General features: G+C 42.1%; 1 protein-coding gene across 1 annotated transcript in view; it reads left to right on the top strand.

Annotated features, from left to right (window-relative positions):
- YJEFN3 (YjeF N-terminal domain containing 3) overlaps positions 1–23,226 on the top strand; it is a 28,864-nt gene extending 5,638 nt beyond the window's left edge. The window contains exons 2-6 of the mRNA XM_007440269.3: positions 2,221–2,329; positions 6,763–6,873; positions 10,828–10,941; positions 17,822–17,972; positions 21,555–23,226. Coding sequence (XP_007440331.1) covers positions 2,221–2,329; positions 6,763–6,873; positions 10,828–10,941; positions 17,822–17,972; positions 21,555–21,754 — 685 coding nt within the window. The 3' untranslated portion in view covers positions 21,755–23,226. The remainder of the gene's footprint in view (positions 1–2,220; positions 2,330–6,762; positions 6,874–10,827; positions 10,942–17,821; positions 17,973–21,554) is intronic.
- The last annotated feature ends 1,557 nt before the right edge of the window (positions 23,227–24,783 follow it).

Genomic DNA, 24,783 nt, shown 5'->3' with positions numbered 1-24,783 from the left:
TTGCTCCCAGGTTTCCATTCGATCCTTACATCCAGAGTATGAACTTATTTAACGGCAGTGCTCTCTGTTCCCAAAGATTAAAATGCCAGGGGCAGATCCCCAAGGCTTCCTCCATACCCACCTCACTCAGTTTTCCCTTTCAGGTTAATGCTGTCTAAGAATGATGGTCAGTAATATGACCTTTCCCCCTCTTTTTTGATCCTTTGGGTTGAATGAACTGACAAATGGGAACAATTCTTTCCATCCCTCGCCCTAGCCTTTGCATCGCATGCCAGGGTTTTGGGGGCTGTGAGCCAGGAATAGAACAATCAGGGTATTGTCTTCACTTTTACCATGTACAAATTCCTGCCTGTGGCTTCTCCCATACCGCAATGGAATACCCAGAGATTGCTACAAGGGAAGAAGAATGGGGTGAGGGGAACGGTCTGTACCACTTTTTGTCTGGAAGCCAAATGACCCTGGTTTTGGCTTGTACAATTAAAATGAACACACACACACACAGAGCCAAATGCTTTTTATTGTCTAAATGCAAACCTAATTATAAGGTCAGTTGCTACAGGTTGAACAGAGACATGACAGATTGAAGGCACGTATACAGGAGCACAGCCATTGCCGCATTTTCATACACTGGTAAATGCCCAATTGTTTTAATAAGGGGGAAAAAAATCTCCAGATACATTATTTTAACATATCCCGAACAGATTCCAATAGAAGAGAATATATGTAGCTCAGGATCAAACTGCAGAGTCCTTGGTGCTCTCTGAGTGCTGATGATGTACCTACCTAGTTGAGTAATGAAACATCTGTAAGCAAACAACCAAGCTCAGAGACCACCAAGGACTCCACTGAACAGATTGTACAGTACTGTATGTGAACATCTGGCTGGCTGGTGTAAACATAGGTTATAGGCAGATTCAGACCACTGGGCCATAAAACACCACACAAAAGTGACTCTGCTAGCAATCATACATACAAATCACATTGAAGTTGCTTTTTTATAGTGTTTTCATCCTTCCAATGCAAATATCTACGAAGCTGATGTAGAGCAGAGATTTAAGCTAAGGGCACATTTGGTTGTCGAGGTGTGTCTAAATAGATGTACTCCAAGATACAAATGGATAAGACAAGGAAATGAGTGGTGTCAGGACAGGTATGAAATTTAGTTTAAATCTGATGTCACTAAATGTAAATGAATTAAATTCAATGAATATTACTGTTCCCTATGTACTTAATAATGTCTTCCTTCCATCATATGGAAAATAACGATTGGATGGTAACTTTTAGAGGGTTCTTGGGCCACATTAAATCTTTTGCTCCATGGGTCTCAGGCTGTATACCCAAGATATCAAGGATGAGATAAGACAGGAAGACGCTGGAAATTAGCAGCATGTACATGGGGCATTACACAACATTTGGAAATAAAAAACATGGAGGACTTCCTAATATCCCAATTCCTCTTTGGAAAGAAAGACATTTGGAATTTGCAAGTCCACGGTTGAGTTCAATGAGAAGATTGGCTGTAGTCATAGGTTCCCGGCAACCCCCAATTACTTAAATGTTGATTCCCTGCAAGCAGAGTTGTGGAAGACATGTTATCCTCCCAAATAAGGGCATGACAAGAGTTTTGCTGAATCAGATCAGAAGATTCCCTCCCCTTTCCCCCTCCCCTTGGCACAAGGTCTAGTCTTGCCAGCCCCACTAGGTAGACCAGACCAGGAAATCCACTCCACAGAAAGACTAGAATTACTTTTATTGGGGTTAGCTAGAATAACAGAATCTTGCACCACCTCCCACTTCTTATACTCCAGTGAATCAGGGAAGCATCTGCCTGAATCAGTTCCGAATATTATCTCGATTCTCAGGGCTTAAAAAAATGTTTCAACCCCCTTTAACTAGGTAAGGGTTCTTACATATTTCCATCAAGGTCATCATTCTTACTCTCTACAAGTCTCAAAGGTAATATAATAGCATTTTTGGATCAGAAGTAAAGACTGACCAACTCTTGCATTGTGATAAAGACCACCTATTGTTTGTCCTAGCCTCTGGTATTCAGAGGTAAACTACCTCTGAATGTGGACATTCTCTTGAGTCATTTGGTGAGAAATTCATCAGACTATTCCTCCAGCGCTTTGATTACAGCCTAGCTTTTGAAAGAACGTGCAAATGGAATTTTCTGGAGAAATGTAACTGTGGTTTCCCCTGCCCTTCCTTCTACTGCAGCAGAGCAGAAGCAGCAGCTATTGAGAAGGAGCTCCTAGAAGAGTTTAGATTTGGACATCAGCAGTTAATTGAGATCTGGGGTCATGCATCTGCCATGGCGGTGACCAAGGTGAGTTCATAGTATCCAGGATAGCCAATGAAAGTTTTCCAGATTACAGAGTATAATTCAAGGAACCTCATTAGCAGGAGCTGGCTTCAAAGGATCTTAGTTGGCTGTAATGGTAGCTGTACAGTTGGATCTAGGCCAGTGTTTCTCAACCTTGACAACTTTAAGATGTGTGGACTTCAACTCCCAGAATTCCCCAGTCAGCAAGGTTTGCTGGAGAATTCTGGGAGTTGAAGTCCATACATCTTAAAGTTGTCAAGGTTGAGAAACATTGCACTAAGGCATGGCTGGTTTAACTATTTGTTATGGAATAAATCATGGTTGAGTTCATATCTTACATCTTCCTGAAGTCCACACATTTGCTGAGGTTAAGAAACACTGATCTAGGCAACAGCAACATTTTCCACAACACACCTGAGTGATTCCAGTCCAGGGTCATTGGGGAAATAGCTGTAGGTTTAAGAAGCAAAATGACCACATGTAGATAGAGCAGAATATTTGGATTGTTCTGCTGGAATTGATTTTTTATTTCTTTATAACCTTCTAGTTCGGAACTTATGTTCTATTGCAGAATTTTGCTCTGTATATGTTCCTATCCCCTTGGACTCCCCGTAGACAAGAAGTTCTAAAAATAATACCAGAATTGGAGGAAACACAAATTGCTGCCACTTTTCAATGGAACTGTACTTTCCCTTAATTTCATAAAGCAAACAGAGAACACATTAAAAAGGATTGATTCTCAGTGACTAATTGAGATTCTAAAACAAGGTGTGCAATGCATGGTTTCTGGAATTCTTTCTGAACCCTTTATCGGCAGTGGCCATAAAGAGACATCTCCGTTTTCTGCATTACAAAGGTTGTTCGTGTACCCACCCTTTCTTTCTAAGAACTAATCAGGGTGCACGCATACATGTTGCCTGTCTGTGAGGATCTAATCTGTGTGTGTGTGCACGTGTGGTATGTGTGCACTGGGAAGCATGGGACAGGCTGTGTGCACTATTTTTGGTCACTTGACTGGAAGTGTGAGGGCTTGAAATGAAGCGGTCAACAATATTCCAAGCCGCTACCCAGGCAACTCTCTCATAGAGATGCGTTGGTAGCCCCTAGACATGTGGACTTTAAGACACGTGGGCTTCAATCCCCAGAATTCCCCAGATGGGAATTCTGGGAGTTGAAGTCCACGTGTCTTAAAGTTGCCAAGCTTGAGAAACTCTGCCCTAGACTGATCTGCCCCATTTTCAAACTCACTCTTTCTTTTGCCAGATTTTCCTCTGTACACCAAATTTGGTCCAGTTCAGCAGCACGCACAGGAGTAGTGGTCAAAAAAAGGCAAGATGGTGGTCACACCAATATGATTAAAGCCCTGTCCCTTTATTTATTTCTTTGGTTGTTTACTGGTTTAACCTGCTGCAGTTGAGAGACTCTCAGCAAGTTACAATTTTAAACACAAAACAGTATGAATAATTTTATATAACCATCAGTAATCATTGAGAGGGGGGTAGAATCAAAATACAGTCAGTCAAAAAGCAATAAACACAGAAAGTGACATCTCTGACTCAAAGGCCCTCTTAAACAGTTCTGTTTTTAATAGTCTCTTGGAGCCTAGCAAGGTAGGGGTTGATTGGATTTTGGAGGGGGGGGGGCGGCAGGGAAATCTATAGCCTTGGCGCTGCCAGAGAACGGCAATGTTTTCTTCTGCAGAAGATACAAAATTGGGAGACCAAAATTGGATGGTATGCAGCAAATGGCAAAATTGACAATTTATACCCCTAACAGAAGCCTAACCCAATTTAAGGCTGAATGCCTCCCATCAGTGCAACACCCAGCAAGGCCAGCTTAGATATCTGGAGCACAGTTTTGAGGAGAAGGGTTATGAGAGCAATCGAAAATAAGAGATGACATGACTTAAGCAGATATTAGCTATGACCTTCAACGTTCAATGCTCATTGTAAAGTACAACTATTTAGGTTAGCAGTTGGGAAACAAATGGAAGGGACGGGAAAAAAGCGTCACTAAACTTCTATTTTTAAAAAAAGAAAAATGTACTGGGCTCCACCCCTGAAGTCTCTCAGAAATGGGGCTATTGATAGATTTTTCTGGTGGGTGGAAATGCATTGATATCACACACCGGCACAAAAGGGGCAGGGCTTTGTTTGTGACTGCCATCTTGTCTTTTTTGACCACCCCCTTGTGGATGTTGCTGATTCAGTTCTATCCTGCTTTCAGAGAGTTATTCTGCTCATGGACAGACAAGTCCTGAATCCTTTACCCAATTTCTTGGAGTCCTTGGTGTTCTCTGAACTTGGTTGTTTGCTTGCAGACGTTTCATTACCTGACGAGGTAATATCATCAGTGTATGTGAGTGTGGGGTGTTCCCCACACTCACTTGCACTGATGATGTTACCTCGTCAGGTAATGAAACGTCTGCATGAAAACCACCAAGCTGAGAGAGCACCAAGGACTCCACAGTTCAACCCCGAGCTACACATATTCTCTTCTATTAGAACGTAATTTCTTTCCAGTATTCCTGTGACAATAAAAAGCACCATAAGAGTTCTGAGTGGAAAAAACTAAGCCCTATCAAATCTAGTCTTCCCCCAGCGAGGAACTGAATCCTTTGAGAGATTCAGATGTGGAAAAGGAGCACAACATTTCTGCTCATGTTCCACTGCAACTGCTACTGGTTTCCTTCTCATGATGGTCTGATCCTGGGAAATTTCAGGATGCAAGAAATTGTGGAGGTTGTAGGCTACCTGAATCTGGTCTTGCTATATCAACAAAACCTGCCAGAGTTACACGGAGGTTTGTATCCATAGGCACTGAGATGGGAACGAGAACAACTCTGCAACAGTTCTGGCTGGCTCTCTCCAATTTGGGGGTGCACAAGAGGCAGAGACCAGAGGAAGGGCGCAACCAAGTCATTTTTCACTCCATCTGTGATACCTCAATCTCCAATTCAGCCAGCACAGGATTATTCTGTATTTTTCCCAAACCACCCGAGAAACAAATCCACTAACAACAAGAAGCAGGAAGCATTAGCTAGTCAGCTGCAACAAAGGGGGTGGGGATAGTGTCCAAAGTGGAAGCTCTTGATTTAACAAACGCTTCACTTCGGGCCTCTCCTCGCTTGCATCTCACGACCGCAAGCATGGCCTGGCACCATGGCAACATATTTTTTCCTCTGCATCCCCGTGACATTGCCTTCATATCATCTCCAGCCCAGGACAGAAGCAGTCAAGTCAGGGAGGGATCAGACAATGTCACGGTTTAGTTTTCTGCTGATCCAAGGGTGGACAGAGAGCACATTGGCTCAGCTGCAGGGAAAGCTCTTTCGGTACTGAAATAAGTGATCCTGGCTGGTGGAATAAATGATTTAACGGGGGCCAGGCTAGGTCAGGCACCTCGTACCCATGTGCTCCTAAGATCTGATCTGGGAGTTTCTGACCTGGGAGATAATAAACAGCCACAATGACCCCATATTAGGACGGTGCAGCTCTTTAAATTCAGCTGCATATTTTCCCAGGATCATTTCTATGTTATTTTTACTCACTGGGCTTATAAGGCTACTCCAATTGCTCACAGCTCTGAGCAGTGTACATACACGACATCTGTAAATCAGGTTAAAAGCATAACAGATAAAATAAAGGTCAAAACACGTTGCAATGCCATGACCACCATCTTGCCAGTTTTAACACACACTCCCCTGGACACCGCTGGTTTCAGGTACTCATTTCTGGGCCAGTTGTAACTTCTGGGTGGTCTTCAAGGGAAGCCCCATGTAAAGCACATTGCAATAGTCCAAGCAGGAAGTGACCAAGGCGTGAATGACGTGAGCAAGACCTCCCGGTCCAGGAAAGGGTGCAACTGGCACACAAGATGAATCTGTGCAAAGGCCCTCCTAGCCACAACTGCCCCCTGCTCCTCAACTTGTGGGTTTAGGAGGATCCCCAAGTTATGCACCAGCTCAGTCTGGGGGAGTGCCACCCCACCCAGTGTCAAAGATGACATATCACCAGACCTTGGGGGCACGTGGCAAAAACCCAGAGCCATTCCATCTTGCCAGGATTGGGTCTAAGTTGGTTCCTCCCCATCCAGGCCATCATAGCCTCCAGGTATTCAGTCAGCATGCAAGAGCATCAACTGCTCAGCCAGGGGTGGAGATGTATAATTGGGCATCATCATTTATTTAATTACTTAATTCAATTTGTACACCACCTGACTCCCAACAACCCTGGGAGAGACTCTTGATCACTTTCATGAACTTGTTTCATCCCCTAAGTTGAGGAAGTGTATCATGTAGTTTGTGTGCTGTGACCTTCACTGGGATTCTGCCCTCTTCGTGATCTAAGCTTTACTTTTAGGCACATTGTGAACCTGAGCAATATTTGTCTTTTTTTGTGGGTCTGTGCCTTCACTTGGTGGTCTTTTTGTTCCAGGTCTTCCCCCGGCGGTCTCTTCCGAAGAAGCAGCCGACACTGTTGGTGATCTGTGGTTGTGAACAGAACGGGGCAATCGGCCTGGCATGTGCCCGGCATCTGCGTGTATTTGTAGGTATCCAGTTCACTCTGAATGCAGTGGGGGTGGACCACCTTTGGATCATGGAACTGCACTTAATGTTTTTTGGGAAATGCAAAGACTGCAGTGAATGAATTGAGGATGCAAAAGAGTGTGGGGTTTGCCCAGCACAAGCTCAGGAAGTTGACAGGCTGGCTCTCCCTTTTGTAGACCATCTGCGTCCCTGCAAACATTTCCCTTGGCTGAGCCTCTGCCCCTTGACTTGAACTTTTTAAATGCAGATTCTTCTTTAAATGCAGATTCTTCCAAATAAATACATACATACATGCATATGCTGGAAGCTGGCTTGCAGGAAAGTAAAACTGCTGGTCTTTAATCATGTTTGTTTGCAGGAAAGGTGATAAAGAACAACCTGGGATGGCTAAAAGGGTGCTAGAGAGTCAGAGGGAGCAAGAGCAACCATGGGAAGGGGGGTCAAAACAGATGACGATTTCAATAACATGTTTATGGTCACCATCTTGACTTTTTTGACTCCTTCTGTGCATGCTCCTGAGAAGTATCTGAAAGCAATTTCACCTGATTGCTTTCTAGTAAGTGGGTGGTTGGTGGCTGTCTCTGTTGTTGTAGCTGTTTTGTGAGAGTGTCCACAGTATGCCTCAAGTCTCAGCTGCCCCTACAGGCTATGGAAGATGGACACGGGCTATGTTTATATATTTATAAACAGTGACTTCTTGCATATGAATAAATGAATTGCTGTTTATACTATTATCAATCACTGAAAAGTAAATATTGGTACTGGAAATAAATGTAACCATGGAACCTGTGCAGCTGGAGTAGCGGGCTAAATCCCCTTCACACATACACTCCACATGTTCCAACTCAGCTCACTCACATTTGTAGAGCTTGTCTAAGTAGGTCTTCCAGTCCCACCTGCAGGTTGAGACAGAATGGAGATTTGCTTAAGGGCAGTGGATAAGTTCTAGAACCTTGGCAACTTGAAGACATGTGGACTTCAACTCCCAGAATTCCCCAGCCAGTGCTAGAACAGAGTGGGGTTTGCTCTCTGTTTATGTACAGTGGCTTGCCCTGCCAGTGTTGGTGTTTTGGTTTTTTTCCTTTTTCTGGTGGTTCCTTGATTAGGGTATCATTTATTGCTTCATTGTATGTTTGGTGATAATCTGGTGTTAATCTCTGCTTTTCTCGTTGATGATTGCTGGTGAGGAGATGTTCTGGTCCTTTGTTTCCTTTTTATTATCTCTTTTGAATAGTGTGTAGATGTTGTTTATCTCTGTGTGTCTGTTAATGGCTGCCTTGTCTGATTACCAGGCTTCTGGGAATTCCCTTGCATTTTTGGATTTAGCTTGGTCACAGTTTCCCAGCTGAAACCATGGTTGAGTCTGTCCATGTTTTGTGAGATTAAGGAGTTTTCATCATGTCTTCTGACTGCTAGTTGATGTTCATGGATGCGCTCTGCTAGCCTTCTGCCTGCCTGTCTTACATAGTGGCTGTTACAGTCTTTACACTGTATGTTGTAGATGACTCCTGTTTTTTCTTCTTAGGCTGCTGGGTCTTTTGGTTTATTTAAGATGTTTTGGAGGGCTTTAGTCGGTTTGTGTGCTACGGAGATGCCATGTGGTTGTAATAGTCTGTTGGTTGTTTCTGAGACGTTTCTGATGTATGGCAGTATGATCCTTTTCATAGCTTGTATTGGTTGTGTTGTAGTAGGTTGAGTGGTCAGGCACTTTTTGATAAAATTGCATGGATATCCATTTTGCTGGAAGATGTTGTATAGGTGGTCTGTTTCCTTTTTCTGCTGTTCTGGGTTGCTGCAATGTGTTTGTGCTCATCTGAATAATGTTCTTACACAGCTCCTCTTGTGGGAGGTTGGGTTGTTACTTTGGTAATGGAGTACTTGATTAGTATGGGTTGTCTTCCGATAGACTTGGATTTCTAATTTGCTGTTGTTTCCTCTGCTGATGAGGATATCCAGGAAGGGTAGTGTGTTGTTTCCTTCCTCTCTGGTGAATTTTATTCCTTTGAAGATGTTGTTGATAGTTTCACGTGTCTTCTCTAGTTGTTCCTTTTTTATTATAACAAAGGTGTCACCCACATACTGGATCCATACTTTTGGTTGTATGCATGGAAGTGCTATAGTTTCTAGGTGTTGCATTACAATCTCTGCTATGAGTCCTGACAGTGTGATCCCACGGGTGCGCCTCTGATTTGTTGGTATATTTGTCCATCAAACTGAAAATAGGTGGTGAGGCAGAGGTTGATGAGGTCCATGATTCTGGGTATTTTGATCTGGGTATATTTGGTTAGGTCGGGTGTGTTATGTAGCACTGCTGACATGGATTCTTTCACTGGTTCTGGGTTTATGGATGTAAGAGTGCTGTGACATCAAATGAAACCATAATTTCATCTTCTTCTATGTGTACATCTTTGATTTTTCTGGAGGCACTGTAGTGAGTTGATAGAATATTCACTCCTTTCTGTGAGATGTCCAAGCTTTTTTGTTAGTTCTTTCGCTATGTTGTATGTTGGAGTCCCTGATAGAGATACAACAGGTCGGAGAGGTATGTCGGGGTTGTGTATTTTTGGTCGTCCATAGAAACATGGGAGGATGGGTCCACTGCTTTTCATCTGCCACTGTTCTTCTTTTGTGATATGGTTTCTTGGTTAGGTTGTTAAGGGTTCTCTTGATCAGGTTGCCTAGTTTCTGTATTGGGTTGGTGTTGACTGGGATGTAGGTTTCTTTGTCTTCTAATAATTTTTTGGCTTTTTGTAAGTATTGTGATTTATCCATGATAACTGTGGTTTGGCCTTTATCTGCTGGGAGGATGATGATTTGGTCCTTCTTTAGGCTTTTGAGGGCTGCTCTGTATATAAACAGAGAGCAAACCTCATTCCATTCTAGCACTGAAGATGTTACCCAGCTGGGTAACAAAACATCTGCAAGAAAACAACCAAGCTCAGAGAGCACCAAGGACTCCACGATTTTTAATGTGCCAAAAAGGAAAAAATAGATAAACGCACAGGGAAAGCAATATAAAATAATTTGAATTAAATTTTGTTTTTGTCCTGGTCCCCTCTTACTTTTTGGTACTCTTCTTCCAAGTATTAACCAAACCCTTCCCTGCTTACATTTTTTAGATCAGCCCAGGACAGTTAGATACTGCCACCTAGCTGGGCTAACATTCTTAATATAATTTCTATCAGAGTATTAATAAACCCATCTACCACAACAGAACAAGGCTTCGTTGATTGGTAAGCAGTTATCTTACCTATCTGAGACAAACTAGAGAGAATGGATTTCTTTACTGGAGTGCTCAATGTCTTTGGTAATTGAAATCTGCCCATCCCTGTTTTCACCATTTCCTCTTTGAGTAGGCTTGGACAAGTAAACGTCTACAAACTTTGCCAGGCTATCAGCTATTGGGTCTTCCCATACTGGATTTCTATTTTCTGATTACCTAACTGAAATCTTCTTTATCTTTTCTCAAGGACAGGATTCTGACTCACTGTGTTTTACCCTTTCTTCTGGTACCCTTTTCTGGTACCCTTTTAGAGGACTGCTCTAAATTCTGGTACCCTTTTAGAGGACTGCTAAAAACAGAAGTTAGCATCCTGAGCCTTGAAAATATCTCAAATTTCTTTGAAGTTTCAACTCCTGGATTGGGTATGATTCCCAAGATTCCTTGCAAAGCTGCTTGAATCGCTTTCCAGTTAATTCACATAACCGTTCATAAAGAAAACCTCGTTAGGAATTTCCCCATAGCAGTTTGTAACTCTTCTGACATTATTGTCCAACCTACATGCTCTTCTCTGTCCTGCCTCTTGAATTTTGATTTAACTGGAACAATTTCCTCTTTGATTTAACTGGAACGATTTCTGGAATTACACATATTCATGTTTGCTTTGGTTATAACCAGGGAAGTGGTTACCCGCTATGCTTATCTGCATTCACTTCTTGTTTTCCATTCTAGGAATATGAGCCAACCATTTTCTACCCCAAAAAGTCTTCTAATCCTCTCTACAGAGATTTCACCACACAGTGCGAAAAGATTGATATCCCTTTCCTTTCCTATCTGCCAACAGAGGTAAGGCAAGACAGTTAATCATATTTGGGAAGGGAAGCCGATTACAGTAAAAATCCTTTTATTTCCAGCTGTCACACTGTTATTGAGGTTTCAGCCCCATCTTCAGTACTATGCATGCAGGCTTACATTTTAGCATCTCTGCAAGTAAAACAATCCAGATCTCTTTTTCAGAAGATCTGGACTTGTCTGCCCTTCTGGTTAGAAAGAGGCTAGGATGGATATCTCACCATCTTTTGTCCTCTGGATGTGTTGACTCTTGAGTCAACCTCAAATTCAGATCCCATGAAAACTGCAGATCGAAGTGGAAATGATGGATCAGGATATATAATGAATTCAATGTGCATCTAACATAGGCAGAAGGAAAGAGACATACATTCCCAATCTGGTGCTCTCCAGGTATGTCAAACTACAACTTGTGTAACTTTCACCTAGCTGGCTGGGGAATTTTGGGAGCTGAAGTCCACCTATCTTAAAGTTGCCAAGGTTGAGAAACACCACTCTAGGTGAAAGTTACACAAGTTGTAGTTTGACATACCTGGAGAGCACCAGATTGGGAATGTATGTCTCTTTCCTTCTGCCTATGTCAGATGCACATTGAATTAATTATATATCCTGATCCATCATTTCCACTTCGATCTGCAGTTTTCATGGGATCTGAATTTGAGGTTGACTCAAGAGTCTTTTTGTTATGTTTTAACATTGCTTTATTGCACATGTTTGATTTCCCCAAAGTATACCCCCTACCTTAGTGCAGTCATACGCATGATCCCATCGTTGCTATTTCAATGCATGCTTCTGCATCACTGAAACTACAGTGCAGGGCACACCCTGAAATGGCAATATGGAAGAGATGCCTGGAAAGGGATTTCAAGGGAACCGAAAGCTTTCATTTCCAGAATTAATTTTAGGTGTATTAAAGGGTAAGCACAGATAATCTAGTTGTTATGATTATCCTGGGATCTCAGTAATTCATCAGATTAAGCCCATTCTCATCATTACTCTCTCTACATTTAGTACATTTCTTATCTCGTCCTATTAACAATGATAAGTTGGCAGCACTTTGGAAGCCCTTTGGTGCCCCATCAGAAGACGAGGGGTGGCATATGTGGTCTGGGATTTACGTTGTATATGCTTGTATTATATTGGAATTATTTCCTTAGGGAAGGCAATTGCAAATGTTTCTGTTGAATTAGAAAAAGGCTTTAATGCTTCTGCTAATGCCATACATGGCTTGCAATACAAAGTTGAAGGCTGTGACCATGCTAGTCTAGATAATTGCCTGGTTTTGGATTATCTTCTGGAGCGTGCAGTCTAGTAAATTCCTTCTGTTGCATACAGATACATGAGCATAGTAAGGTCAAAATTGATATTAATATTAACACAACTATTCTTTTGCACACAACAGCACAAAATGTTGGCAATACAGGTAGTCCTCCTTTAGCAATTGTTTGCAATTACGACATGATAAAAAAGTAACTTTGTGACCAATCCTTGCATTTATGACCTTCACAGGTCTCTAAATCAAAGGAAAGCTGAAGTAAGACCATAAGCACAGTCACAGTTTCACTTAGCAGCCGCTTCGCTTAATGACTGAGTTGCCAGTTCCAATTGTGGTTGCCAAAGGAGGACTATCTGTAGTGATTCTGCAGACTGGATCTAATTATTTATACTGGATTCCTCTTAGGTCTCCTTAAGGTTGAAAAACATTTCTTTTCTCGATACTTGTACCTCTGACTTTGATTTTAATTCTATATGTCTGTTTTACATGATGTCCTTCTTGTACCTAAGTTGGTCTCACCTGCTTGTCATGGCTGGTCCAGATCTTCTGGGGAAAGGGCCATTATAGAAAGCCTTCTTGGTGTTATCATGCCTCTCCTCCTTATGAACTTGAATTTTATGGGACCGATAAAAAGAGGGGAGAATGTGGAGGAAACACCTGAATATTATACAAATTGCATGAGATTTTAGCAACAGTTTAGAATTTTCATAATCTATTTTGCTCTAAGTTTTATATTCTATTGCTCTGTTAGTTGTTAACTGTGACTTGTTAGTTGCTCTGCATTCTTTGAAGAAATGGATGCCTTTTGTGAGAAATATCCAGACTTGAGAATGTGCAGCTGTTGCTTTCTTACCTTTTTTCTTTCTGCCATTAATTCAGGGTCATTATGTTAGCCTGACTGATTCTTTTATTCTGTGCTGTGGTTAAGCCAACATGTTCAGTATTTATGCTGCTGAAAAGTGTAAAATGGAAACACATCTATTTTTAATGCTTTATATATTTATATATGCTCCTATGCCCTTCTATAAATACATTAGTGAGTTATTTGATTTATCACTTCACATTGGGTTCATGTGTTCAAAACACTTGTTAGTATTTTATGCCTTTTGAAAAATACACATGATATATATCTATACAGGTAGTCCCCAGCTTAAGAATGCCCGGTTTACAGATGACCCATAGTTAAGAACAGAGCTGATTGTAGCAAAATTCAAGTTAAATACACAAGGGTTCGAGTTAAATACACAAGGGTTCAAGTTCATTACACAATACTACTTATACGGTATTATACAATAATACCGTTCCAGCTTACATACAGATTTGACTTAAGGACAGACCTTGGGAACGGAACTCATTCTTAAACTGGGGACTACCTGTATTATAAACATTGTATACGTTCTCTTATATATTATTATTTTGCAAGCTATTCTTTTTCCTGATGTTTATTTTGTTTCCAAGAATTGGCAAAATCATGTCCATTTAGGGCCTGGAATTTTATTGCATATCCAAAACCACCGAAAAGGAGTAAGGAAATCCTTACAACTTCTTTGTATCTCCATGCAAATGTGGCACCCCCTTGAGCAATTGTATCTGGCTTCGACTCAACACCTCTATTTGGTCTTTAAAAACAAACCAGAGTCCAACAAGCCTCTTCAAACCTTGCTTTCTAATGTTGCTGGTCCTGCTTTCTTGGCAAGAAACTTCAGGAGAAATGGTTTTGGCCATGGATTCAGTTTGAGGATGACTGAAGCTTTCCAAAAGCATTATCTCCCAAATGATTGCTGGATTCTGAAGTTTTCCTAATTCCAGTATTGAATGCTTCCATGCAAGGGGAGGCAGGGAGGAAGAAAAGTGTTTTTTTTAAGGTTTTGGCTTTGCCATTTTACTTCATCTCACGAAACTGAAGTTCCTTTCTACAGTCTTGTGGTATAGAGTAAAGGGGAAGCCACCCAGAAGTCAAGAAAAAAAAAAGTTTCTTCAGTCTACAAATTCGAACTTCTCAAACGTTTACCACTGAAACCAGTAATAATAAATAATATGGGGCTATGCAGAACATTTGCTCAATTTTTCCTCTTATCCAAAGAGAGTTGCAGGAACAACACTGCTGCTGAATATCCATGTCATCTAATTTATTGCACTGGTTTCACTCGCTAACTTGGTTCCATTTCCTTGTTCATTCCTTCATTAGATTTATGTCCAATTTTCCTTCAAAGGCTCAAGGCGAGTGTACAGAGTCCAAGTTTTTCCCCATAGCTACCATGTGAGGCAGTTTGGGCTAAGAAATAGTGAAGGGTCTATAGTCACAGAATGATCCTAGGTAATTAGGAATCACAGACGCTCTTTTCAAGCATTCAGAGATGCTATCTCCTGCACTCTGTGAATGCATTTGGTCAAGTTACAAATGCAGAGAAATCCAAGATACATGGGGTATGACCTGTCACCGTCTCCCTTCCACGGGAGATGTTACAATGCTGTAGCGCGTACAGTAATACCATGACCCAAGAGAGAGATTCAGGTTTGGCTCTGTGATGACATTCCTGGGCAAATGAAATTGATTTAAAGAAAGTATAGATTTCTGAGGTTTGTCTCATGTATGAATTAGACATTTCCCCTTATTTTGTTTATTTATTAATGTTCTAATCATGGAATCACAGGATTGTGGAGTTGGAAGGGATCATGAGAATCTTCTAGTCCAAATCTCTGCATTGTGCAGGAAATCCAATTGAACCATCCCTAGAGGAGGCTATCCAGCCTCTTAAAACCTCCAGAGAGGAAAAACCCAAGGTATATTATTCTACTATGGTACACATCTTACTGTCAGGAAGATTTTCCTTATATTTAAGCAAAATCTAGATAGTTGCAACATGCCCATTATTTCTGGTCCTGGTTTATTTTATTATTTAGATTATTGAAAATCTAGACCAGTGTTTCTCAACTTTGGCAACTTTAAGATGTGTGGACTTCAACTCCCAGAATTCTGGGAATTGAAGTCCACACATCTTAAAGTTGCCAAGGTTGAGAAACACTGGTCTAGCCTGACAGAGCAAGGGAAAGGATTGGGAAAACCATGCATGATGAGTCAGTTTGGAGATTACTGAATCTATTCTGTACTTTCCCAAACTGGTGTCCTCCAGATGTGTTGGCCAGGACGTCTGTTGATTATGAAAACCTAAGTCCAACATAACTGAAAGACACCAGGTTGAAGAGAGAAATTTTGTGTAACAAAGATACATGTTTTCTAATGCTATATACATACAGACATACAAATATACATACAGACAGCTAGACAGAAAGATGAGAGAGAGAGAGAGAGAGAGAGAGAGAGATGAAAGATAGTTGATTGATAGATGAGTCAGCACTTCAAGGAAGACCAGGTCTCACCAGGAATCATTCAGCTTGAATAAGATTTTTTTTTTTATCTTGATGTACATTATACCTCAAAAAATAAAAAAAGGCAGGGGGAGAACTTGATATTAGTGAGGTCCCTCACTGGAACACTGTCACCTTATGGGACATTATTGGTGGTGACCCCTGTTTTTTGGAACAATCTACCCTTGATATATGGTTGGCCCTGCCCCTGCAGGCCTTTGGAAGGGCTGTTGACCTGGCTCTTTCTCTGGGTGCTTGGATCAGGTCAACTGGAATCCCAGTCAGGTGAGTTACAGTATATTTTAGTTTGGTCACCGTTCCACTGCTTTATTATTTTATTATTTGGTGCCTTTGAGTCAGTGTTGACTCCTGGTGACTACCTGGACAAGTCCCTCTAGTTTTCTTGGCAAGATTTCAGAAGTGGCTTGCCATTGCCTTCTTCCTAGGGCTGAGACAGGCTGACTGGCCCAAGGTCACCCAGCTGGCTTGGTGCCTAAGGCAGGACAGGAACTCATGGTCTCCTGGTTTCTAGCCTGATGCCTTAATCACTACACAAACTGCCTCTCTTTACTGTTTTAGTTGGTTTTAATGCACTGTATGGTTTTCCTTGTGTTGCGTTTTTTGTTTTCTTTTATGCCACTCAGAGTCACAGAGTTTGATTTGAGCAGCCATATAAATGTTATAAATCAATAAATATGACAACAGCTCTAGTTGGGTTTATCCTGATGTATTTATATGCCTGGTCCTGGTTTATTTGGCCATTGAAAATCTAGACCAGTATTTCTCAACCTTGGCAACTTTAAGATGTGTGGACTTCAACTCCCAGAATTCTGGGAATCGAAGTCCACACATCTTAAAGTTGCCAAGGTTGAAAAACATGGTCTAGACTGAAAGAGCAAGGGAAAGGATGGGGAAAACCATGCATGATGTTTGGAGACCACTGAATCTATTCTGTACTTTCCCGGACTGATTCCCAAACATATAACTGAGCAAACTGAGCAAACTCAGGGAGGCAGTGAAGGACAGGAAGGCCTGGCGCAATATGGTTCTTGGGGTCACGGAGGGTCTGACACGACTTAACGACTGAACAACAACAAAATTTATATGCCTTAAACCTGGGTTTAAAAAAGGCAGCAGTGTGTGTAAACAGACTGCATCAAATTTGCTGAACACTAATAGTAATATCAGTATTTATTTGTTATGTAGCAAATGTAAAACAATGTCAAGGTAGGAAAGGAACAGAAACGGATGTTAAGCTTCCTGTACAAACTGCTAAATATAAATCCGCTAAATCCGCAGAGTCACTCATGCCCTGGTCACCTCCGGGTTGGACTACTGTAATGCGCTCTACATGGGGCTACCCTTGAAAAGTATCCGGAAGCTACAGCTGGTACAGAATGCAGCGGCGCGGACAGTTCTTAATGCCCCTAGGAGGGCACGTATAACACCGCTGTTGCGTGAGCTGCATTGGTTGCCAGTTTGTTTCTGGGTCCAATTCAAGGTGTTGGTCATCACCTTTAAAGCCCTTCATGGCATGGGACCTGGTTATCTGAGGAACCACCTCGCCCCGGTCATCTCAGCCCGCCCCACTCGGTCCAGCAGAAGGGGCAGATTGCAGACCCCACCCGTCAAGGAATTTCGATTGGTGGGGTCTAGGCAGAGAGCCTTTTCTGCTGTAGCGCCCGTCCTATGGAACATCTTGCCGCCTGAGGTGCGGTGTGCCCCCTCCCTCATGGCCTTCAGGAAAGAGATCAAATCCTGGCTCTGCCAGAAGGCTTGGGGGCCAGAGGGGGGCCCGCACCTATGGAGATGGCTGGTGGGGTGAGGGGTTGTTCCCCCCCCCCCAGAATCTTACAGGTTTTTTAGGGCCAAATTATAGAAGGTTTTTAGGCCATTTTTATATATGTTTTTAACTATTTATAGATTATGTCTATTGCTGGAGAGTCCTGTGTTTTTTATTATTATTGTGAGCCGCCCAGAGTCACCCATTGGGGGAGATGGGCAGCATACAAATTTGAAAAATAAATAAATAAATAAATAAATAAATAAAGAAAGAAAGAAAGAAAGAAAGAAAGAAAGAAAGAAAGAAAGAAAGAAAGAAAGAAAGCTGGACACGTTTTTTCAAAAAGTGCATACTATAATGAATTCCTAGTAAGTCTGTTTCATTTTGGAAATAATGAGGAAGACTAATATGGAGCTGTGAACACAACTTTCCCCTTTCCTCTCTGGCAGATTCAACTAATCAGTGATGCATACAACCTGGTGGTTGATGCCATGCTTGGTGTAGAAGACAGCCTGGGTGAACTATCAGAGCCCTACTGCACAATCTTGGCAACTCTCAAGCAAATTCGGATTCCTCTTATCAGCCTGGATGTCCCATCTGGTGTGTACATGGGAGCTCTGATCTCTCCTTGCTCCCCTGAACTCAGCTGATTTGCGTTGGGCTGGCCCTCCCATTAGGCAGAATGAGGCAGCCACTATCTTGGGCATCCGGTTTTGATGTTGTGAAAGGGCAGCAATTTGTTGATCATAATGTCATGCAGTCTTTTTGAATTTTTATTTCTGGGAAAGGGGACGGATTTTCCAACTCAGGTACGACAATCACTTGACCCGCTTCAGATACTTGGAGTCCAATCCAGCTGGTCTCTTGGTGAAGCAGATGGATATGGCCCAAATACTCATCCCTCCCTCTGCTGCAATTTGATGGAATGGTAGCTGCCAGATTCATTCATTCATTCATTCATTCATTCGTTTTTACTAGGCTTATATGCTGTTCCAATCATGTCTGACTCTAAGCAACATGCATATTTCCAATCAGCAATAATATTAAAAACTAACAAGCACAATATAATAATATAGATTACTCAACACCAAGGAACACCCCTAATTCTTTTACCCATTCAACTTCCTGCAGGAACAAAAAAACCTCTTCAGAACCTGAAGTTCTGCTAAAACTACCAGGTCTTAGTCATTTTATGAAAAGATAAGGTCAAAGCCTGTGTTATCAGGAGCTGGAGGAAGCCCGCTCTTCCAGATTGGGCACAAACCACTGGTGGAAGGTGGTCCTACAAGTATCCAGGTCCTGAACAATAAAGGGCTTTAAAGGCGACAATTGGCACCTTGAATTGCACTGAGAAATCACCAGGCATCCATAAATGTTTGAGCCACTGCTTCTGGTCCAGCTGATAGTCTTCAAGAGTAGCCTCATTGTAATAATCCAAATTTGTCTCCAGAGTTTGATAACTTGTAGGCTGCTCCTGTACACGGAGTTTCAATTTTGCTATATTCAGTCATGTCAGTTGATAGATGTGAAAGAATTTAAGAGGATCCCTGCTCCATCAAGTCAAGAGTCCATCTAGAGCTACCTTCAACACCACAATTATGTTTTTTTAAATCAAATATGTTTCAGAAGTTACTGTTATAAAATGCAAGTGTCCCGCTCCCTTAACCTTAACTCTCAACCTAGAAGCCTGCAATGTAGTAGTGGATTCCTGCACTGGGCAGGTCGGTTTAGATCAGTGTTTCTCAATCTCAGCAACTTTAAGATGTATGGACTTCAACTCTCAGAATTCCCCAGCCGGCATGCTGGCTGGGGAATTGTGGGAGTTGAAGTTCATGCATCTTGAAGTTGCTGAGATTGAAAAACACTGGTTTAGATGGTTTAGAAAGTCCCTTACATTCTATGATTCTATGCATTCCTTGAAGCTTTGTGGGTGGAATATTAGTTATGTCGTGATTAAAAAACAGAATAAAACTAAATTAGAGCAAAATGCCCACTGCTGGCTGGAGATTCTGAGAGGTAGTTGAACACCTCTGGAATACACCAGGTAGAGGGAAGGCTGCTTGAAGTGATAAATTTCACAAACACGAAGCTTCGATTAATGTTCTTCCCTTTCCCCGTCCTCTCAGGGCATGACACTCACTAGTTCCCCCTGAGCTTAATTTTAATCCCTCCTCCACTTCTTCGTACTTCCGTCCCCTTGCCAAGTTTCAGCTGGGCTCCTTGGCTACAGCGGTGGCTGTCTGAAGATGTGGTTCTTTTGAAAGGCAGAGCTTGCTGTAAGAAGGAATTCGTTTTCCTAAAGTGAGACATGATGTCATCTTCAAACACATTTTGCTGTGTCTACAGAGCATGGCAGGCTGAGACCTGTTTTCACCATCAAGGGAAGGAATTTCTTCTGTGGAAGAACCAACAGGCAGATGAGACATGGATGGGAGAAAACATCTCCTCCCCTAAATGTTCAAATTGCTTCCCACTGATATTGGTATGATCAGAGCTTAATTTAATTTAAAGCGCCCAATGCCTCAAGAAATATGATTGCCATCGGCACACAGGATTGGTCTGTCTTTTAACAAGTTGGGATGCCCATAAAAGGGGTTTTGTCATGATGGCACCTCCACACCTAAGAAGAGTCTACCTTTGTAAGATGACATAGTTGTGCCTTGTGTGCCTGCCAGAGGCACCTGTCTGCCAGAAGAGAAACTAGGAACCTGAGCCAGACCTAGAGGAATTTCAGAGAGGGAGGCTCTTCTGAATTTTTACACATCTATCAGTGGTTGCTAGAACTGGAGGCAAAGAATTATTAGTTAATTAAGACTTTGGGGGCTTGTCCTGGTCTGACCTAACAAGGTTCATTTGATAATGATATATTTTATGAGTTTCAATATTAACCAGCCATTTTGGCTGGATCACACCCATCCAACAAAATGCAAGTATTAAAACCCCCAAGGAAGTCTAACACGTATAGAATAATGCCATGTCAAATGCAGGATGTGCCAATCATTATCTCACCCAGGTCCACCTGCATTTGCCCACCATCCCTTCCCAGCATATAGAGTGGACATAGTAGAAGAAAATGCAGCGTAATGACTTCCCTGCCCCCTCCCTGCAATTTCTGGTCATCCCTTAGCAATGAAAATCCATCAGCCAGTATTGATAAGCCAGGCCAGGACAACTGGGGGCAAAGTGTGGTGGCCCTGGAATCATAGAGCTAGAAGAGACCTAAGAGACCATCAAGACCCAACCCCTGAACACTGCAGCATTCACTACACCAGTGTTTCTCAACCTTGGGAACTTGAAGATGTGTGGACTTCAACTCCCAGAATTCCCTAGCCAGCATGTTGAAGTCCACACATCTTCAAGTTCCCACGGTTGAGAAACACTGTACAACACCATCTCCACTAGATGACTATCCAGCCTGTGTTTGAAAATCTTCAGTGAAGGGGAAGAAACCACTCCATGCAGTAACCTATTCCACTCTTTGATAGTTCTTACTGTCAAGTTCTTCCTAATATCTAATCTATATCTACATCTTTGAAATTCCATCCCATTACTTCTAGTTCTGGTCCATAGAATTGTGGGGTTGAAAGGGACTTTAAAGTTCTTCTAGTCCAACCCCTTGCCCAGGGCAGGGATCCTCAGACTATCCAGGCAAATGGCTATCCAACCTTTTCTTGAAAACCTCCACAGATGGAGCCCTCACAACTCCAGGAGGCAAGCTATGCTAGCTGGGGAATTCTGGGAGTTGAAGTCCAAATGTCTTAAAGTTGCCAAGGTTGAGAAACCCTGGCCTTATAGCTCTCACAGCCAGGAGATTCCTCCTTAGTTTGAGTTTGGATCTTCTTTCGTAAAGCTTCCACTCACTGGTTCTTGCCGTACCTTCAGGAGCTATGGAGAATAAATCCCCACCTTCTTCCCTGGGTCAGCCGTTCAAGCACTGGAAGACTGCTGCCGTGTGAGTTAGGGAAGAAGTTGGGATGTGCAAATGGCCAACAGTACTTTAGCACCAAAGTTTTCTTTAATTAAAGCTTCCAGAGCTGGGCTGTAAAAACCTCTGATCACTAATTAGTGGAAGAGAAATACAGAACACATTCTTTTCTGGGGACATCTGGATTGTTACAGCTCAGATCAGGCAGCACTCCTGTCGTCGTCCTGATTTTGCCTTTTTTTGCTTTTTCGTTGCAGGTTGGGACGTGGAGACGGGCAGCAGTGATGGAATCAGCCCTGATGTCCTCGTCTCCTTGGCGGCACCAAAACAATGTGCCACGAGATTTATGGGCAAGCACCACCTGGTGGCCGGGCGCTTCCTCCCCTACGACGTGCAGAAGAAATTTGAACTGAATTTGCCAGAATACCCTGGCACAGAGTGTGTGGTTGCTCTGTAGGGCCTGGAATCATCCAGCAGTTTGTGGCTTCTGGATTTCTTGGGCACGCTAAGAACATCCTGGTTTGCTTCTCTTGAATGTCAGACAAGATCCCCAGTATTAATCAGTTCCATATCTAGGCTTTGGAATGTATAATAGTATCGTTTAATCCATTGTGAAAATCTGGCAAAACCATTTGGAAGAGACGGAGCGCTCAAGCTACTGAGCCACCTAACAGAATCCCTCCGGTAAATGGGAATTAAAAGACACACACATAAATTCGTCTTCAAATAACTGTTAGGAGACCCATTAAAATTCAAGCCAATTTTTATAATCTGCTGAATGCTGATTTACGTCTATGTTATGTGTGTGTGCCTTTAGGAAAGGGGAGTTTTTTAGGAATACTTTCCTCCACTCAAATTTTTATTTTCCTTCTTTCTTCCCCTTTGCCTCCTCAAAGCAATCTTTAAGGATTTAGGGCCCGAAGCTGCTCTAAACATATTTTATGTTATTATTTGTTTCAAATACTTCTTACATCACTTTCAGGGGTATGTTCACCAAAATGCTGTATACTCCATCTGGGGGGCAGCTAGGCAATTGGAGTTGAGGTAGGGGTGGCTGCAAGGAAAGGGGTCAAAATGCCCACCCTCTTGCAGATTTTAAATACCCCCCCTTCAGGTGAACACACCTGAATTGAGAGATCTCAGTGTGTAGATGAGACAGAGGTGCTGGGAAGAGGCATTCAGATTTGTTAGGCCTTAAGGAACAGTTTGGGACAGGAGCTGGGCCTTGACAAAAGGGATGAGTGATGATCTATTTATTTATCCTTATTTATATTAAAATTCTTCCCTGCTCTTCTAATGTATACACATCACTGAAAGCAGGATGTGCTTAATATCAAAAAGGTGGCAGGGCAACAGATAGAGCATGTACAGCTGGAATTTTCAGGGGTTCCCCCTCAGTTTGGGATCCCCTGATTCTGTTAAAAGTGGACATACCATTAGATGGCAGTAAAGATATGGAAAAAGTCTCTTTGCTTCCATCCAGTGGTCATTTTATTTTTTTCCAAATGATTTTTAGGCTTCCAGAACCGTTGGTTGGCTGGAGTTTCTGGATTTGTAAAAAAGGGATATGTAGACAGCACGCGCAGCATTGGTAATGAGGGTGACAATGGAATGAAAGAAATAGTAAGGGGAAGCCTTACTTAATGTTAATTAATGTTTTAAAATTCTTTAAGACCATCAACAACCCTTGTGGATAGGGCATAATCTAATAGACCTAATTTATCTGGATTTTTAAAAAGCTTTCCAGAAATGTTCCTCAGCTAGACAGTCCTGGGATAATCTGCATCTGTTTGCATCTGTAACTCCCCCCAAAATATCAAAATATTTTTTGTACACAACCTGAATGTGCATGGTTTGTAATGGAATTTCCCAGAAAAACACTTTGTAACATGAATGTTCCTGATGTCATATTTGTAAACTTTTCCCAATACAGGCTTTTAAAACATAAATATCACAGATGTGAGCTCTTCTCTTCTCCTTTTAGAGAAAACAAAACTCCTTTTTGTATAGAATTTACTGAATTACACAGTTGGGAGTTTAACTGTGGGAGTTCAACTGGGAACTGGGATTCCTCAGAGCAGGAATGCTGATTATGTCAACAAACAACACTCATTCAGCACCAAGCCAAGATGGGCAAAGCAAACGTGCTCCATTAAACTGTGCAAAAAGTGGGGAAAAGAAGCTCTGGATTTAAAATGAAATGAGTATGAGAGGGGAATTGCATTCTCCCACAGACAGAGCCAAGCAACCGTTTAAAGGTTTCCTTTTGGTATTCAGTAGAGATACTTATTAGATGCACCTTGTAAGCTTTGAGTAGTTGCTGCCAAAGCTGAGCCAGGGAGGGTAAATTTTCCTTAAGACCTTACAAGGGGTGTTGTTGGAGCAAGTGTTATGTATGCCACCTTGAGTTGTACAAATAATAAAGTTGGGGTTTACATCTAATGAATAGACTAGCGCAAAATCTGTGTGTAGTTCCCGCCAGAATGTGGAATATAGTAAGACTAATAGATGTAACAGAACACTTATTCTCCTGAGGATGAACAAGAACCTATTGTAAAAACTGAATTTGGAGAAATATGGAGAAAAAACTGAAAATTTGTTCACAACAAGCAAGGACTGAAACAAGGATTCATAGTCTGTTTCATTTATATAGCAAAAATCTCTCCTTAATTTCATCTCTTTAATTTATATTTCTTTAATCTCTTTAATTTATATACCTCTTTAATTTATATAGCAAGAATAGTGTAAGAATGGCAGGATCGGACAAGATGACAATTGGAATCAGAACTAGAGGTTGAAACACTAACAATTTGGCGGGACCCTGATGCCCTCTGAGCTTCGCTGATTTTTTGCAGACATTGCATTACCAGACTAGGTAACGTCATCAGTGCGAGGGGCTTGGTTGTTTTCTTGAGGGGCACTGATGACGTTACCTAGCCTGGTAATGCAACGTCTGCAAAAAAACCAGCTAAGCTCAGAGGGCATCAAGAACACAACAGTTCAACCTTGAGTTACAGATATTCTCTTCCTCTGGAACAAACAATTTAAGATATGCAGGCATCGCCACTTTGCTAGTCAACCTAAAGAAGACTCAGAAGACTTAATTATGAAACTAAATATGGAAGGAGGGATTTTTTGGAGGTGAGGGAAGAAAATCAAGATGGTGGCTACAACCGTGCGAATAGTCGTAGCAGTGATTAGTCCAGTGATTGAGAGGAGTAGAAAGGAAAGACCAGTGGTAAGATGAAGGGATGGGGTCACAGACTTTTGAAGGAGGAGGGCACATGACAAAACAGGGTCGCCATACAAGCTCCACTGTTCTCATGTGTGATGCCATGACATAAGCAGGGACATCCATGGGGGAGGAGTCAAAAAGGTGACGATGGCGGCTGCAAGTGTGCACCTGAAGACCGGACCCTTTTTGCATGCATCACACCAGACTGGGGAAGGCTACACACACACACGTGCGCACACGCACACACACAC

Source organism: Python bivittatus, unplaced genomic scaffold, assembly GCF_059951505.1.
Source record: "Python bivittatus isolate LINGU-HERP-01145 unplaced genomic scaffold, Pbiv_v1 ctg000580_np1212, whole genome shotgun sequence".
In the NCBI taxonomy this organism is placed as follows: Eukaryota; Metazoa; Chordata; class Lepidosauria; order Squamata; family Pythonidae; genus Python; species Python bivittatus.
The sequence above is the reverse complement of the archived record's forward strand: the minus strand, read 5'-3'. Positions and strand labels throughout refer to the sequence as shown.